General features: G+C 48.4%; 1 protein-coding gene across 4 annotated transcripts; it reads right to left on the bottom strand.

The window, feature by feature from the left end:
* Positions 1-640: 640 nt before the first annotated feature.
* Positions 641-11,143, bottom strand: LYG1 (lysozyme g1). 4 transcript variants are annotated; one of them, XM_054728041.1, is made up of 7 exons: positions 10,981-11,143; positions 10,301-10,397; positions 5,897-5,963; positions 3,900-4,004; positions 2,778-2,971; positions 1,099-1,231; positions 641-913 (listed from the first exon to the last, which is right to left on the bottom strand). In XM_054728041.1, exons 3-7 carry the CDS (start codon positions 5,937-5,939, stop codon positions 795-797), a joined length of 594 nt encoding a protein of 197 aa, XP_054584016.1. In that variant the 5' UTR covers positions 5,940-5,963; positions 10,301-10,397; positions 10,981-11,143; the 3' UTR covers positions 641-794. The 4 variants fall into 4 exon arrangements, with proteins under 4 accessions (XP_054584016.1, XP_054584017.1, XP_008154740.1 ...); XM_054728042.1 differs by lacking the exon at positions 10,981-11,143 and adding an exon at positions 10,810-10,885; XM_008156518.3 differs by lacking the exon at positions 10,981-11,143 and adding an exon at positions 10,538-10,661.
* Positions 11,144-15,922: the final 4,779 nt, after the last annotated feature.

Below are 15,922 nucleotides of genomic sequence, written 5' to 3'. Positions count from 1 at the left end.
AAATGTGTTCCAAATATTGCATGGGACTTATACCTTTAAAAATTGTTCATTATTGCACTCCCTCAGCTGGTTGGACAAAGTCCTGTACACCAAAAGATTGCAACCAAAAGATTGCAGGCTTGATCATACCAGAGGCAACCAATTGATGTTTCTCTCACACTGATGTTTTTCTCTCTCTCTCCATTCCTCTTTCTCTGACATCAATTAAAAGAAAACATATCCTTCCATGAGAATTTTTAAAAACATGTTCATTATTTATCTGGAATTCAAATGTAAACGAGCTATCTGTGTGATTTTTTTAATCCTCACCCGAGAATATGTTTTTGTTGAGTTTTAGAGAGAGAATCGTTGATCAGTTGCCTCCTGTACATGCCCCAGCTGAAGATTGAATTGACAACTTAGGTATGTGCCCTGATTGGGAATTGAACCCACAACCTTTTGGTGCATGTAATGACGCTCCAACCAGCTGAGCCACCTGCCAGGGCAGCTGTCTGTGTTTTTATTTGCTAAATCTGGCCATACTAGTCAATGATGTACAGGATTCATTCACGGAAATCCAAGAATTCCAGCTTACCCCCATGGAAATACCTTTAAAGAGACACAACCCTTAACTTACACATACACACATCAGACCACAAGATGTAGAGAATCGCTCTTCCTTTAATCTATGTCATGTTATTTTGACAACCTTCAGGTCAAACTCAGATTCTCAGTTATAAGCACATTGCCTCATTTTATCTGTGGAACAGATGAGGCCTCATGCATGAGAATGACCTTGGGGTTGATCTGAAGTGTTAGAAGCCGTGTCTCTTGAAGTATTTGGCCCGTGCAAGGACATCATTGCAGAAGTCACAGCCCAGGTCCTGGCTGCTTCTGACATAGCTGGGCCCTCCGACGTAGGCACAGAGCCCACCTGCAGGGGCGAGACAGGTTCATGCTGACCCACAGCCCTCGTTGCTTCAGGGTGCTCAGCAGTCAACTTAGATTCCCTTTCCTCGTGTTCACCAGGAAGCAGAGGTCTGGGGGAGTCTGGCACGTGTATTACATTGGTCCCTATTGTCCCCTGCCGTGAAAGCGCCGACCCTGGGTTCCCCCTACCTCTCAGGTACTGGTCGGGGCTCCAGGTCGGGAACCTCCTCTGGATTTCTTTGATTCTAACAGTCAGGACCTCAGTCATCTGGGACAGCTGGGACTCGCTGATCCAGGTTGTGGGGACATAGTGGCCAGTGTCCTAGAGGGGGCGGGCAGAGGAGAAGCCAGGTGAGCCAAATGCGCGGGTGATGTGGCTTCCTACCGTCAGTGCTTTCTCATGGCCCCTCTCTTTCTCGCCTCCTCCTGCGGAAGAACGGAGGCCACTCTCCGTCTCCCTGGGGACAAGCAGTAAAGCGACAAGATTTGGACAAAGGAATGAAGGAGCAGACAGGTGCCTGCTGCCTCACTGCGTTGGCGAGAGGCAGGCTGGAAACCACGGCTGACCGGGAAGGGCGGATCCTGCCTGATGCCCTCCTTAAACGCCGCAACCACAAACCCTCCAACCGCTCAGAAAGGGTTTCCTATCCGGACTTGTAATTATCCTCCCAGATAATCCGAAGGTCTAAAGGTGCCACCAACTTTTGTCCCACACCCCTGGTTACCATTCCGTATATGTTTCACCGTATTTAGAAGAAGTATCTGACTCAGGGAAATTCTTTCTTCATCTTTAAAGGAGATGGACTCATCCTTTTCCCAAGAACAAGGTTTTACAAAGGGGGCAGAGCAGGGTGGCTGGACTGATGCGGCCCCAACCACCCAGGCTGTCCTTGGTCCCAGGCTGCGTTTTCAGGCTGCCCTGTGACTTTACAGCAATGGCAACCTTCTCATACATTCACTTTCTCAGCTGCCCAAATTCATCTGATTATTGGATACTTTTAATTTGTACGGTGTCATATAAAGTACTAATGGGAAGCCAATTTAAAGTTCATTGAGGAAACTTTTTCCTAAAAGTTTAAACAATGGCTGCACTACTTACAGGTTTCTCTGCAACTATAACAATGTGAAATGTAATGGAAAAGACTGTGGTCCCATCATCTCGCCTGCCATTCACCCATTCTCCCCGGGTCGCTCAGTTGGTTAGAGTGTTGTCCTGATAAGTCAAGGTTGTGGGTTTGATCCCCGGTCAGGGCACATACAAGAATCAACCAATGAATGCATGAATAAGTGGAACAACAAATCAATGTTTCTCGCTCTCTTGCTCTCTCTCTCTCCCTTCCTCTCTCTCTCTCTCTCTCTCTCTCTCTCTCTCTCAAACAAAAACAAAAGCAATAAGTAAAACGTTTTAAAAAGCATGTGACCTTCAGAACTAAGAACTGTGTGGAAAGACAGGGATAAAGGAATTCGTATTTGCTGAGAATCTACTTTTTCACATTATTTCATTGAATCTTCATCACGATTCTGAGGATGGCATTTTCTAGGTGAGGAAACTGAGGCCCAGGGAGCTTAAATGCTTTATCAAAGGTCACGTGGTTACAAAATAGCAGAGCAAGGATTCGATCTATGGTATTTCTCTTGCAAAGCCTCACCAGAAATCCAGAAAAGGGTACCAATGATGACACCCTGGACATAGCCTAACTTACTTGGAAAAGGAATTGTGGCTCAACATGAAGCAGAAATGGTGCTGCTCGTCCCTCTCAGGCAGAGAGGCTGCGAGGCTGTGCCCCAGGAATAGCATCCGCACACCAAATTCCAAGGTGTCCTCTTGGAGCTGTGCCACGCAGCACGGCGGCCACGTGGAGGGTTACCTGTACCACCCTGACTCCATCGTCCACATTGCCCGCGTGGACCAGAAGGTTCCCACCAGGATACTGCCTGGACACGACACCCGCGATCACGGCAGGATCCACGCAGTACTTTTGGCCAACGGTGCGCATCATGGGTTGGTATCTCAGGAGGTACGGCATGTCGATCTCAGCCAGCCTCTCAGAGGCACGGACTCCTACAGCAAACACAGAAGCAGGTGTGGCTTGGTGTGACTTACCCCCAAACAGGAGCTCAAACCAAGAGAGAAAATACACGCCAAGCATCTGGGCAGCAGCTGAGGACTGAGAAGCTCATGTTCGGGTCTGGGACCTCTGGTGGCCATTCCTGGAACTGAGATTACGAGTCTCCTTTGAGCTTGAGTTGGCGTCCCCTGAGGCAGTGTCCTTTGTGGCCACCACCGCCTCAGCTGGGGCAGCTCGCCTCCTCCTGGAGAATCTCATGGGCACAGGCCCCACTGGCCCCATCCTAAGCATCCAAACATGCTTGCCCGGTTAAATGCATGCCCTTCAGCTACGACAAGCACAGGATGTGAGGGAAGAATTCTCCCACACCCTTCCAGAAGTCCTTGGTCCCTTTCCTGACAGGCGTGCTCACGCTGGCCCACCTTTCCACCCTACAGTGCTCCCTGAAATCATGTGGGCTTAACCCTTTATGAAATACCAAGAACGCTAGGCAACGTGAAAGCCAATCCCACTTCCCCTGGCAGCCCGCTTAACCTTCTAAGCACTTCTGTGGTTTCAAAAGCACTCTCGGGCACATGACTGACCAGAGTTCGCAACAACACTGTCAAGTAGGTACTGTTATCCCCATTTCAGCAGAGGCTCGGGGGAGCTAAGGGACTTCAGAGCCAGCGCTCAACAACGTCTTTGGACTCCATGTCCAGTGCTCTTTCCACCACTCCGTGGGGTGGGACTGTGGGAAACAGTGGGGACCAAAAGGGTATGTTGAGAGGATCAAAACCTGTGGGGAATGATGGGGGCACAGGTGTGGGGCACCAGGGCAGGGGCAGAGTCCTGTTGGAGCCACTCTTGCCTGAAGGAATCACTTTCTGAGAGGAAGGAAGAAGAGGAAGAGGGCGAGGTGGACAATGAGGTTCTAGCTACCACAGTAGTTCAGGCCTCGGCGTCTTCCAATCCCACAAGATGCCCCGGGGGTGTCGAGGGTTCGGATGTTTCCGTAGCATCCCCAGTTGCCACTTTCAGATGAGTCTACAAATTGAGAGAATTTCAACCTAAGACATTGAGCTAGAGTAGTTCCAGCATCCTTCCACCCGTGAATGCAGCTCATGAATAAACAAGGAGAACGTCTCTCCGCAGTGGAATCCTCCTGCGATTTACAGTATGTACAGCGGCTAGGACATTATCACAGACCCTCCTCGGCACTAAATCCTCTCCTCATAGCCTGCAGACAGAGGAACTGCTGGCACATGTCTCCTTACAAAGCCCTGGGGTTGTCCAAAGCTGTTGAGTGGGTGGGTGTCTTGGGGTCAACTCAGAATGTCCCTGTAAGCTAGTTCTTCTCTTCATCTTATGTGAACTCTCAGCACTGCTCCCTCCCATGCCCCTAACTTGTTGGTCTGTGAGATTCTATGTTTGCTCTGGAGAAACACATATAAAGCCTGGGCCTCCCTGGGCTCTCAGCCCAGACCCCAAGCAAAGGGACTGCTGATAAGTGCGACTTGGAGCTGGCTTCCCTGCTCTCGGTGCACACCTGTGTGGGTGCTTAAGGCCGCAAAGGGGGAGGGCACGTGGTGAGGTTCAAGGCCTGGTCTCCACGTGGGGCTCCCTCCTTCCACTTCCCTCTCTCTCTTTGCCCTTTATTCTCTCCTTCTTTAACTACCACTCATTCCTGGCACTGAAGGGGAGGAGAAATTTTACACAAAGACCACTCAGGAGAAGGGCACTCCCGAGAACTCACCATGCGCATCAGAAGGAGGGCACACACACCAGTAATAAGATACCTACAGGTGGCAAGAAATTGCCCCTTGAGATCATCATCCCACTGTTATAAGCCTGTAAGGGCTTCTCATTAGATTACTCTTTTGGATTTGTTTTATTCTTTCATGAGAGTAGCTTATATCATTAAATCTTAATGATGTGCAGGTCTATTGCTTATGATCATATGTGTACTGCATGTTTACTAAATGTAGTTTAAGATTCTCTTTTCTTCTAAGACCTTTATGGGGTTGAATCTGAGAATACTAGTATTTTGGAGTACATACTTCTACTCTTAAAATGTTTGATGAATAATCTAAGAGAAATGAGAAAATGAAATGACATGGTCTTTCGTGAGTATACTCAAAACTAAATGAGTCAACGTGCCCCTTTTTATTTTTTAATAAGGACACCCTACTTTTGTAACTGGTGACAAATACCCTTCATAGTAGCTAGTTGTGTCATTCATTGCTCCCTGCTTCCTAGTCGCTCCCTAACCACATTACATGTTCCTCCAAGTTCCTTATACTGTATTCCCAAAACGCCTTCTAGAAATTTAAAAGTATGTGTTGAATGAATAGGTCAACAAATAAGTGAAGGAATGTAAGACTGACCTCATCTGAGAAATGTGTAGAACTTAGAGCCAGGAAAAGAAATTGCTCTTCTTGAGGAACTATGCTTCCTGCCTTTATTTCTCCAAAAGCGTGTACTTTCCCCTTTTTGCCCAGCTACAAGGAAACAGGACCAAATCTGAAATTCAAGCATTGCAACTATGTCCGCCTCGATGGTTAGCTTAGTCACATCCCCTGGACGCCCTCAATGCTGGTTTTCTACTGAGTTACATTTGTCTTAGTGTTGGAAGCCGCCTCAACCCTCCCGTGGAAAAAATGCTCTATTAATTAATTCCACAAGCACTCTTGGTGGGAGGGTTTCTGTAGAGAAACGATGAGCGCTTATCAATGGCGCCCCCACCTTAGGAGAAGCCCTCCTCCTGCCCCCTGTGAGGCCAAGAGAGGCTGCCCTCAGCCTGTTACTCCTCCGGGGCCTGGCGAACAGCTTAGGGAAAATAGCATTTCCCCTGCAGTTTTCCGTCTCAGAAGTGCCACTACGCTCCTGTGGGGATCCTTCCATCTCCAAGGTCATTTGGGAAAATGAAACGCACTCACCGGTGAGGGCTAGGAGGCCCAGAAGCAGCCACAGCACAGACATACCGCTGATCCGACTCCACGGGTCCTAAAGTGATTTTAAAATACAAATTAGCTCGAAGATGTGAAAGTATCCATTGGCATAACAGCATGCAGTGTTTCTGTGGAAAGGTGTGGGGAACGGAGAGCAAGTTCCCCCACGTCTGAACTAAGAAAATCAATGACTTGAATCATAATGAAAAAAGCAAAAGCAGGACGCTGCTCCATCCATCCTGTCAATTGCCTTAAAACGACGAGACTCCTGCTCGGCCCACAGGGACCAAGATGCCTTGGCCTCAGCCGGATCATGGTGCCCTGCCTCCGGACCCCGAACGGCAAGTTTCCGACGCCTCTGCCGGTCCCAATAGCCTGGTTATTACCAAAAGATAACACAGAAAGGAGAGAACTTGTGTCCGTGCTTCTCTCCATTGGGTTCCTCCTTCAGGTTAGCGGACAGGCCGCACTCCCCTCGGTGTTTTGGCGCATACTCTGCTTTGGTTGTCGGAAGGAGCTGGAAGGCATTGCCCCCCTCTAAGCCCAGCCTGGGGGCTCAGACCCCCGTGGCCACTTTGAGCCACGATGCCATCCCCACTCTGTAAAACTCCTGGGCAGGAGCAAACCCGGGCGGGGGGATGGAGAGACAGGCTACTTCCACCACAAGCTGAGTCCCCGTGAAGGCAGGTCCTGGGCAAGGGCCCGGGAGTGGACCCCGAAGTGCTTACTGCAGGGGAGACCTGACACTGGTCACCATCAGCCACTTGCCTCCCACTTGCTCTCGTGCACTTTCTCTTTCTTCCCAACATTCCTCTGATCACCGTTCACCTGTCCAAAGAGCCTGGTTCCCCCCCCACCCCCACCCCCCAGCTGCCAAACAATTACACCAATGCCAAGCAGCATAGCTTGCCGTTGGCCCCGGGAGTGCAGGCAGAGCAGCCACCTGCCCCCACTTCCCCTCCCAGCAGCGCCTCCCACCGCGGGTGTTCCCATCGCCTCCCTCGGGCGCTGAGCCGGGCTACCTGTCATTTCGAATCATTACTATCATTATAGGTCGGAGTGTGCATTTAAACACGGCATTCGTCACTTTCATCATGCTTTTCTCATCTCTTTTGTGTCAAGGTTGTTCTTATGGGTGGTTCCTTGCAAACACCCAGAGAGATTACGTTTCAAGACAGAGGAGAGACTGTGCGGTGGGTGCTAGACTCTTTGATGGGGGGATCACTTCGTAAGTCCAACCACTATACTGTCCACCTGAAAATGGATGTTAACTATAATGGGAAATTTTTTTAAATTCAAACCCAAAAAACCAAAAAGAAAAAGGAGTAGTGAGGAAGACATTTGAGTTAAGGGCTCTTAACACGGAGGGGTTGTGTGCCCCTCAGACACGCCATTCGTTCTTCTTCCTACAATGCTGAGACGCTCTGCCTGATTCCCCGGAGTTGAGCAGGAAATGTCATGCTGAGTCCCAACCCCAAAAGGATACGGGAGCTGGACATTTTGGCTGGGTCTGCAGGAACTCTCTGTTCAATCACCCAACGGGGGTCATTTATTCAGCACCACTGAGCCCCCAGCTCTGACCGTGAGAGGACACTCAGTCCCGGAGAAAGAATGGAGAAAGAGCCACTTCTGCGAGGAAAAGCTCAGAGAAAGCTCATCTTTACAGAGGCTCCCTCCTGGCTTTATGGAAGGAACCCTGCAGAAAAAGTACTTGCTGCTTTTCTAGGGGGAAAGAACAAAGGAAACAAAAGATAACAGCACTTCCACTTGGAAACCCAAGTGGAAGAATGGGACATGAAAGTCCCTCATTCTCCAAGCCTAAGGAAATGTCTGCTGAGCAAGCACTGGAATGAAAAGGCTAGGTAAATACACAATTACTTAGAAACACAGTTCCTTTCTGTCGTTTCTCCGATTACATCAGGAAAGAGCAGGACGCAACAATGGGCAGGAACACCGCATGTTGATACCAGCAGCTCCATGACCCAGCTCCACAGGAGCCGGAAAGTATTCCGTGTTTAGAAGGGATTGCCAGGGCACTGCTGGGGTGTCTCGGGGGCAGGCCGGGGGAGTTACCTATGACTAATCTGTCAATACCCCTGTGGCTCCCAGCACTGGAAACCGCTATGAAGATGTCTGGCCAAGACCGGGCAGGGCTCATGATGCCCACCCAGCAGTGTCCACGTGGCACCCATCCTCTCCCTTCCTGGAGAGCAAACCAGTGACAAACAGCATGCCAGTGTCAACAAGCTGGAACAGCAGGCCTGCTGGGCACCCTGGAAACTGACACCTGAGCCTCCCTCGGGGACAGTTCAAGTTCACAGCTCTCTCCACCCCATCCTTTGCAACTCCCACAGCATCATTTATATGTGTCAGGCATAACAAACCAGCTCTTCCTCCCTTAAATAATTGTTTTGGGAAAAGTAGGAATAAAGGTCTTTGGTCTTTAGTTCTCCCACCATGAGACCCTCATTCTTGTTCCATGAATTCTCTCCAAGATCTTCGCCCTAAACCTGGACCCACAGTCACCTGGTCCGGGGAGGGGGGGGGGGGGCGGGGCCGGGCCTCAGCAGCCTGCAGCCTGCAGTGTGCATTGTGGGGATGCCCTGCACACGGTGCCGGGAGATGAGGTGGCTGTGCCCCACTGTGGCCCCACTTGGTCCTGCAGAGCTGAGAACTGCTGTGACGTCGCATGGGGCATGGTCTCCTGCTCCTCGTTTCATTGCCGCCCTGGGTTTGTTGCCACCTCATCTTGTTGCTTGTGTGCCATGTGCTGATAGGCCTTTCCCTCACATCTTAGTCCTATACCCTCCACTGTCCCATCCTTCCGCTCACTCCTCACACACACAACACCCCGGCCCATTGCCCCACAGACGGCTAGGCACCAACAGGCCTCAAATTAGTAACAGTCATGCTGGTGCGGCTCAGTTGTGTGAGCATCGTCCCATGCACTGAAGGGTCACCAGTTTGATTCCCAGTCAAGGCACATCCCTGGTTGCAGGTTCATTCTAGCGGTGGGAGGTAACTGGTCGATGTTTCTCTTTCACACTGATCTCTCTCTCTCTCTCTCTCTCTCTCTCTCTCTCTCTCTCTCTCTCTCTCTCTCTCTCTCTCTCATTCCCCCTTTCTCTCTCTCTAAAACTAATAAAAACATTTTAAAATATCTTTTAAATCTTCATTAAAAATATTAATGACAGTCACAAATATAACATGTCTCTGCCACTAGAATCACATATCCTTTTTTTATTATTATTGATTTTTTACAGAGAGGGATAGAGAGTTAGAAACATCAATGAGAGAGAAACATCGACCAGCTGCCTCCTGCACACCCCCTACCGGGGACATGCCCGCAACCAAGGTACATGCCCTTGACCGGAATCGAACCTGGGACCCTTCAGTCCGCAGACCGACGCTCTATCCACTGAGCCAAACCTGTTTCGGCCTAGAATCACATATCCTTGAGAAAAACCTAACATTTTAAAATAAAATAGAGGCTTCTTTTAAACTCACTTTTTGCAGAGTTGCATGTCCACATGGTCGGTGAACATATGATTTACTGAATTTGGATTGTGGGCCCAGAAGAGCTCAGAGGTTTGATCGCTTCTCTTCACACTCTGCAGGCAAAGCCTCCCGCGTGGAGAGAGACCAGAAGGGCGCCTCCCCCCCTCCCCCCACCTCAAGGCCACTGTGCCCGCTTCTCGCTTCTTCCCTTTGCCCATCGGCAACTGCCAGGCTGAGAGCTCCGGGAAGGCTTCTCTCCGGGTGCCAGGACTGTCCCAGGAATATCCCTTGGGGAACAAAGGTCAAGTCCAAGAGGCCACGCCTCTCTGTTCCATCCAAGACTCCAGGAGCCTGTCCTTCCTCTTACCCTGTCAAGCTTAAGCTGTTAGACACTTCGGCTTCGTTCCTTCACAGCTTCCAGAAAAAACAGGACGGTTACAGAACCATCACTTCAGCTTTATGGGGTTAACGCACCTTGCAGGAGTGAGCCTGAGGGTGGGGGAGAGATGACCCTCTGGCAAAATACAAACGCCGGGTCCTTGGGCTTTGAATCAACAAAAAAGACACCCCTGAGGCCTGTACAGCTGTGCTAAATGCACACACATTTCTGCTCCCCCAGCCTTTGTTTTGCAGATGCTCAGAAACCTGAAAGTACATACTGACATAAAACAAATCTAAATTGTTTTAAGTATTGTAATGGACAGGAAAAAATTATGCTATCGTACATAATCTTTTATAACTTGGGTTTTCCATGCAAGTTCCTTAGTTTTATCTGACTTCTACTTTTCTAGTTTCCTCAGCAGCAAAGACACAATCATATCCATCGATCACCATAGACTGGACTTTCCGTCCCAGATAAGCCTGAGCACAAATTGCAGGCTGTTGCACACTCACCTGTCTTCACTTAGCTCTTGTCCTTAGAGGCAGGCAGGCCGCCAGCGCTTTATATACAGTCTCGATCCTGCTTCCTCTTTTAAGTGTTGACTTCATCCTATTGTGAAAAGATTTATAGCTAAGTCTAACAAATTATAGTAACGATCATAGTAATTACAAATACTTTGAACTTATATAAGGTCTTCTAGTCAAGAATGCCCTGGCGTTTTTGCACACATTAACCAATTAGTTTCTTACCACACCTCAGAGGGCAGAGCCTAATTGTAGGTTCACTTTGTTACTTTCAGGACCAACAGTTTCTGGGAATGGAGTTAGGTAAGAAGAAGGGGAGGGAAGGAGGAAAGGAAGGAAGGAGGAAGGGAGAGAGGGAAGGAGGGAGGAAGAGAGGGAAGGAGGGAGAGAGGAAGGGAGGGAGGGAGGGAGGGAGGGAGGGAGGGAGGGAGGGAGATGAAATTGGAGTGTCAGAAACTCTTATTCTTGGTCTGTATTCCAGGCAAGTGGAGCCACACCTGAGGCTGGATGACGCTCTTTTATGTAACCCAGTACCCACAGCTTGTTCTTAACTGTCTGCCTCAATAAATACTTCAGGACGGTTTATATGAGGGTTCCAGGAAGGACCCTGCCCCCGATTTCCCAGGGATGAGTTTCATAACCAAGAGGGAGCCCCTTTATCACCACACCTTGTGAGCCCAACTCTACTGAAGGGCTGGATGTTCCCCAAACACAGCCCCTCCTCTTGCCCTCTGCCTCCCACAGGCTCTTCCCTGGGGCTGAAATGCCCTTAAGGACAGGGACTGTGTCTCATCCGTCTTTATAGCCCCAGCACCTAACACCCTGCCTGACACATACTAGGTACACAGTAACCAGTGAGATAAATGACTAACTTCTTTATAATGTCTCCCTGCCCCCTGCCTCCTCCCCAACCCCACCCAGGCACAGCTGGAATGTAAGGCTGAGCAGTGAACTTGCCTGTGCATGTATGACCGAGTCCCCAGAGTCTGGCATGATATGGGTATTCAGGAAGCATGTGTTGGATCAGTCAATGCATGAGAATTTCTACAGCCTCGCCCAGCGGGATTCGGATGTGTTTCCCAGCGCTGGGTCCAGGGTAGAGTTGACTTCCTCATGTTCTATGCCGCCCTCTGGATAATTCTATCCCAGCACCAATGACACTGGCTTTTGTCTTTTTCTTTTCTTTTCTTTTCTTTTCTTTTTTTCCAGTATGAAAACGATGTGAGAACAAAGACTGAGTCTGTTTTTCCATTTCCCCTGACTGGCACATTGAGGTATTCGATAAGTGTTTGTGGAATTAATTAATAATTAGTTAAAGGATACCTATGACTTTTAGGAGGTCACTGACTTGACATCTCATTCTCTGCCTGTGGCTGAGACGCTGAGGCCATGGAGGCCACTGTGAGCAGATGCTAACCTGGAGACCCAGGGAGCCTGAAATTTACATTTGGGACCGGGTGTGAGAATGCTGGTCTCCTCTATTGTTGGCAGAGTTGGGATAAAAAGTAGAGAAACGGTGTACCCCATTACAATCCTTATCCCCACCAGAAAATGGAACACTTGCTCCTCATTTTTCCACTAAGGCCTAGCACACACCCATGACAACTAGAAAGTATTGCAGTGCGAAGAAACCTGGGGGTGCCCCGGCCCTTCTGCAAACGTGCCACGTCACCGGGGTTGATCCAACCCTGTGCTGAGGCCCATGCCAGCGTCCTGGAAAGTTCTCCCTGCTGGGCTGCCAGCATGGGGCCTGGCAACAGCTTCACAGAAACAATGCCCAGCTAGTCCCTCTGGCTTTTCAGTCAGACCCCATAGGGCAACCTTCATTCCAAAGACCTGGTGAAGGTCCAGTGGGAGAGCTGGGGGAGGTGTTGGAAAGTCAGTGATACTAAACAGGAACAGCTACCGCTATTCCCTGCCGTGCCCCAAGAGCCACGCGAGCGGCGAACGCCCCTACAGTTCTGACACCACCAAGTCCAGTGTGGTCGCACCAAGCAATTCTGACACTATCTGCCTGGAGATAGCGTCAGATCCCACAGGTTGAGGGCTCAGTCCCACAGGACTGCCCCCTCCTTCAGATGACAGTCCCAAGAGCAGATTGTCACTCGTGCTTCTGACCAACCGGCTATAGATCTGAGGTTCCAAAGACGCCCTCCGTGAGTTTGATTAATTTGCTAGAGCAACTCACAGAATTCAGAGAAACATTGCACTTACTAGGTTACTGGTTTACTATGAAAGGACATAACTCAGAGCAACCAGATAGAAGAGATGCATTGAGGGCAAGGCCTGGGGAAGGGCTGTTGGAGCTTCCAATGCTCATTCATTCATTCATTCATTCAAAAGTGTCATGGAGAGCATATTCTGTATCAAGTATGATGCTGGTGATGGATAATACAGTACTGAACAGGACACCCATGGTCCCTACCCTTGTAAAGCTTATATTTTAATGGAAGGAGTTAGATTTCAGGTGCCTAAGATACACTATAATCCATCATATATAATAAAAGGCTAATGTGCAAATCAATCGAAAGGCAGAACGACCCGTCACTATGGCACACATTGACCACCAGGGGCCAGATGCTCAATGCAGGAACTGCCACCTGGTGGTCAGTGCACCAGAAGCCGGGCTCATGGCTGGTGAGCACAGAGGCAGTAGCGGGAGCCTCTCCCGCCTCCACGGCAATGCTAAAGATGTCCAACTGATGGCTCCTGGACTGTGAGAGGGTGCAGGCCGGGCTGAGGGGCCCCCCTGAGTGCACGAATTTCATGCACTGGGCCTCTAGTAAGATTATAATGAAGCTGAAAAATTCCTATAACTTAATGACATCATAGCCATCCAACAGCATAGCACAATGCATTGCTCACATGTTTGTGGTGATGCATTGCAAACAAAACTACTGTGCTGCTAGTCATATAAAAGTACAGCATGTGCAATTATGTATAGTCCACAATACTTGATACTGATAGTAAGTGACTGTTGCTGGTTTATGTATTTACTACACTTTCTATTGTTAGCTTAGAGTGTATTCTTTCTACGTATAAAAAAAGTTTGCTGTAAACATTTCGCCATGTTTGGTGGCAGCAGCCTCGTACATCTCATGTTTACCGCATTTCTTGATCGAATCATTTTCTCTTGTGCTTGATTTAATCTCATGCTGTTTTGTACAGTACCTGCTCCCAGGAACAGTGGGCTATCTCATACAGCCCAGGCGTGTAGTAGGCCAGACCATGTAGGCTGTGTGAGTGCTCTCTATGAGGTTTGCACAAAAACAACAAAATCACCCAGTGACACATTCCTCAGAGCGTATCCCTGTCGTTTATTGGTGCATGGTCGTAGAGGCAAAGGGAGGGGTGTTTATTATTTGTTTTTACAAGGGAAACTACGGAAACATCTATGAACACAAACGGGAGAGATTCGGCAGAGGAAGAGCTTGAAAATGCATCAAGGTAATAAGAAAGGAAGCAAAGTCTCAACAGTGACTGCGAGTGGTGTCCTGAGTTCATGTGAAGGGTTGGTTGGCTTCTGATGGGGAAGGGAGGTAGAGAGACTGAGAGTGTGGACGTTGAAATCTTGGGTTCTGGGTGATTTGGGCAAGTTGATTTCTTTGAGCCTGTTTCCTTGGCTGTTAAGGTGGGGATCATGCCCTTACCTTACAGGGAGGTTTTAAGGATTAAATAAAATAATGCTTCTAAAAGACTCAGTGGTATTTCTACTATTCTTTCGGCCTTCCAACTCCAGTCAGCTCTACCAACTCATTCTAATCCAGTAACAAACGTATGGACCTAGTCACACACTGAAGGAAAGGGAGGGGGTGGAGGGGAAAGGGAGAAAGGACTGATATAAATTTACATTTGCAAAGCTTTTTTTCATCTAACAGCCTCCAAATTACTCACCCAAGACTCTTCCACAAAGCCCGTGTGGAACTTTCCGAGGTGGCAATTACACACGTCCTGCTAACAAGGACACTGGCCGCCCAGAAGGGAATGAGTCAGCAGCACCCTCTTCCCAGGTGAAGAGGGACCAAGATGTTGTTATTCCTCAATCATTTTTTACCATGTTACTAGGCCATGGGCAGTTTGGGCCACAAATGCCAAGAGGCAGGCAAAAGGAAAGAAATCAGGAAAAGGGAACTAAGAAAGAGCCATCCCTATATGCTTTGGACACCACTGACTTGCTGTATTTTGTTGTGGAAATCACTGAATTCTTGCATATAGTCATGTGCCACTTAATGTGGCTACATTATGAGAAATGCATCATTAAGCAGTTTAATTGTGCGAACATCACAGAATGCACTTACACACACCTACATGGTCTAGACCAGTGGTCGGCAAACTGCAACTCGCGAGCCACATGCGGCTCTTTGACCCCTTAAGTGTGGCTCTTCCACAAAATACCATGGCCTGGGCGAGTCTATTTTGAAGAAGTGGCATTAGAAGTTTAAGTTTAAAAAATTTGGCTCTCAAAAGAAATTTCCATCGTTGTACTGTTGATATTTGGCTCTGTTGACTAATGAGTTTGCCAACCACTGGTCTAGACTACTGATCACCTAGGCTGTGTGAGATAGCCTATTGCTCCTGGGCTACAAGTCTGCACAGCATGTTACTGTACAAAACAACACAAGATTAAATCAAGCACAGGAAAAACTAATGCGATCAGGAGATGGGTAAACATGATATGTATGAGGCTGCTACTAGCGTAGCATGGCATACTGTCTTACAGCAGACGTTTTTTATAAGTAGAAAATACACTCTAAAATAATGATAAAAAGAATATTATAGTTAATACATAAACAGGCGCAGTTGTTTATTATCAAATATTATGTACTGTACATAATTATATGTGCTATCCTTTCCTAGGACTAGCATCGCAGTAGGTTTGTTTATACCAGCATAACCACAAACACCTGAGTAATGCCTTGTACTATGATATCACTAGGCAAGAGGGATTTTTCAGCTCCATTATTTTTTTAAAAATTTTTTATTGATTTTTTACAGAGAGGAAGGGAGAGGGAGAGAGTTTGAAACATCAATGAGAGAGAAACATCCATCAGCTGCCTTCTGTACACTTCAGCTCCATTATAATCTTACTAGAGGTCTGGTGCATGAAATTCGTGCATGGGGGTGGGGGGACAGGGAGTCTTCAGCCTGGCCTGCACCATCTCACAATCCAAGACCCCTCAGGCTCCTAACTGCTCACCTGCCTGCCTTCCTGATCGCTGCTAACCACTCACCTGTCTGCCTGATTGCCCCTAACTGCCTCTGCCTCGGCCCTCGCTGCAGCAGCTTCATCCAGAAGGACATCTGGAAGGTCATTGGGCTGTCTGGCCTAATTAGCATATTACACTTTTATTATTATAGATGGGACCACCATAATATCCATGGTACATTGTTAACCAAAATGTTGTTATGCGGCTCATGACTATACTTAGGTTTTCTTTTGGTGAAACAAAAAAACAAACATAGAACAAAACAAACTTTTTCCTACTTGACTCACTGGAATGGGCTTGGTTGTTTTGAAATAGGAGTGTTTGGAAATGTGGGGAGTGTGTTTTTTATTGTCTCAGTTCCAGGGTGTGCCGCAGTGGCCCCTGGAGAAGTGCTGCTGACTGC

The sequence above is a fragment of the Eptesicus fuscus genome, chromosome 16, assembly GCF_027574615.1.
Source record: "Eptesicus fuscus isolate TK198812 chromosome 16, DD_ASM_mEF_20220401, whole genome shotgun sequence".
Classification (NCBI taxonomy): Eukaryota; Metazoa; Chordata; class Mammalia; order Chiroptera; family Vespertilionidae; genus Eptesicus; species Eptesicus fuscus.
This window is presented reverse-complemented; position numbering and strand designations above follow the sequence as displayed.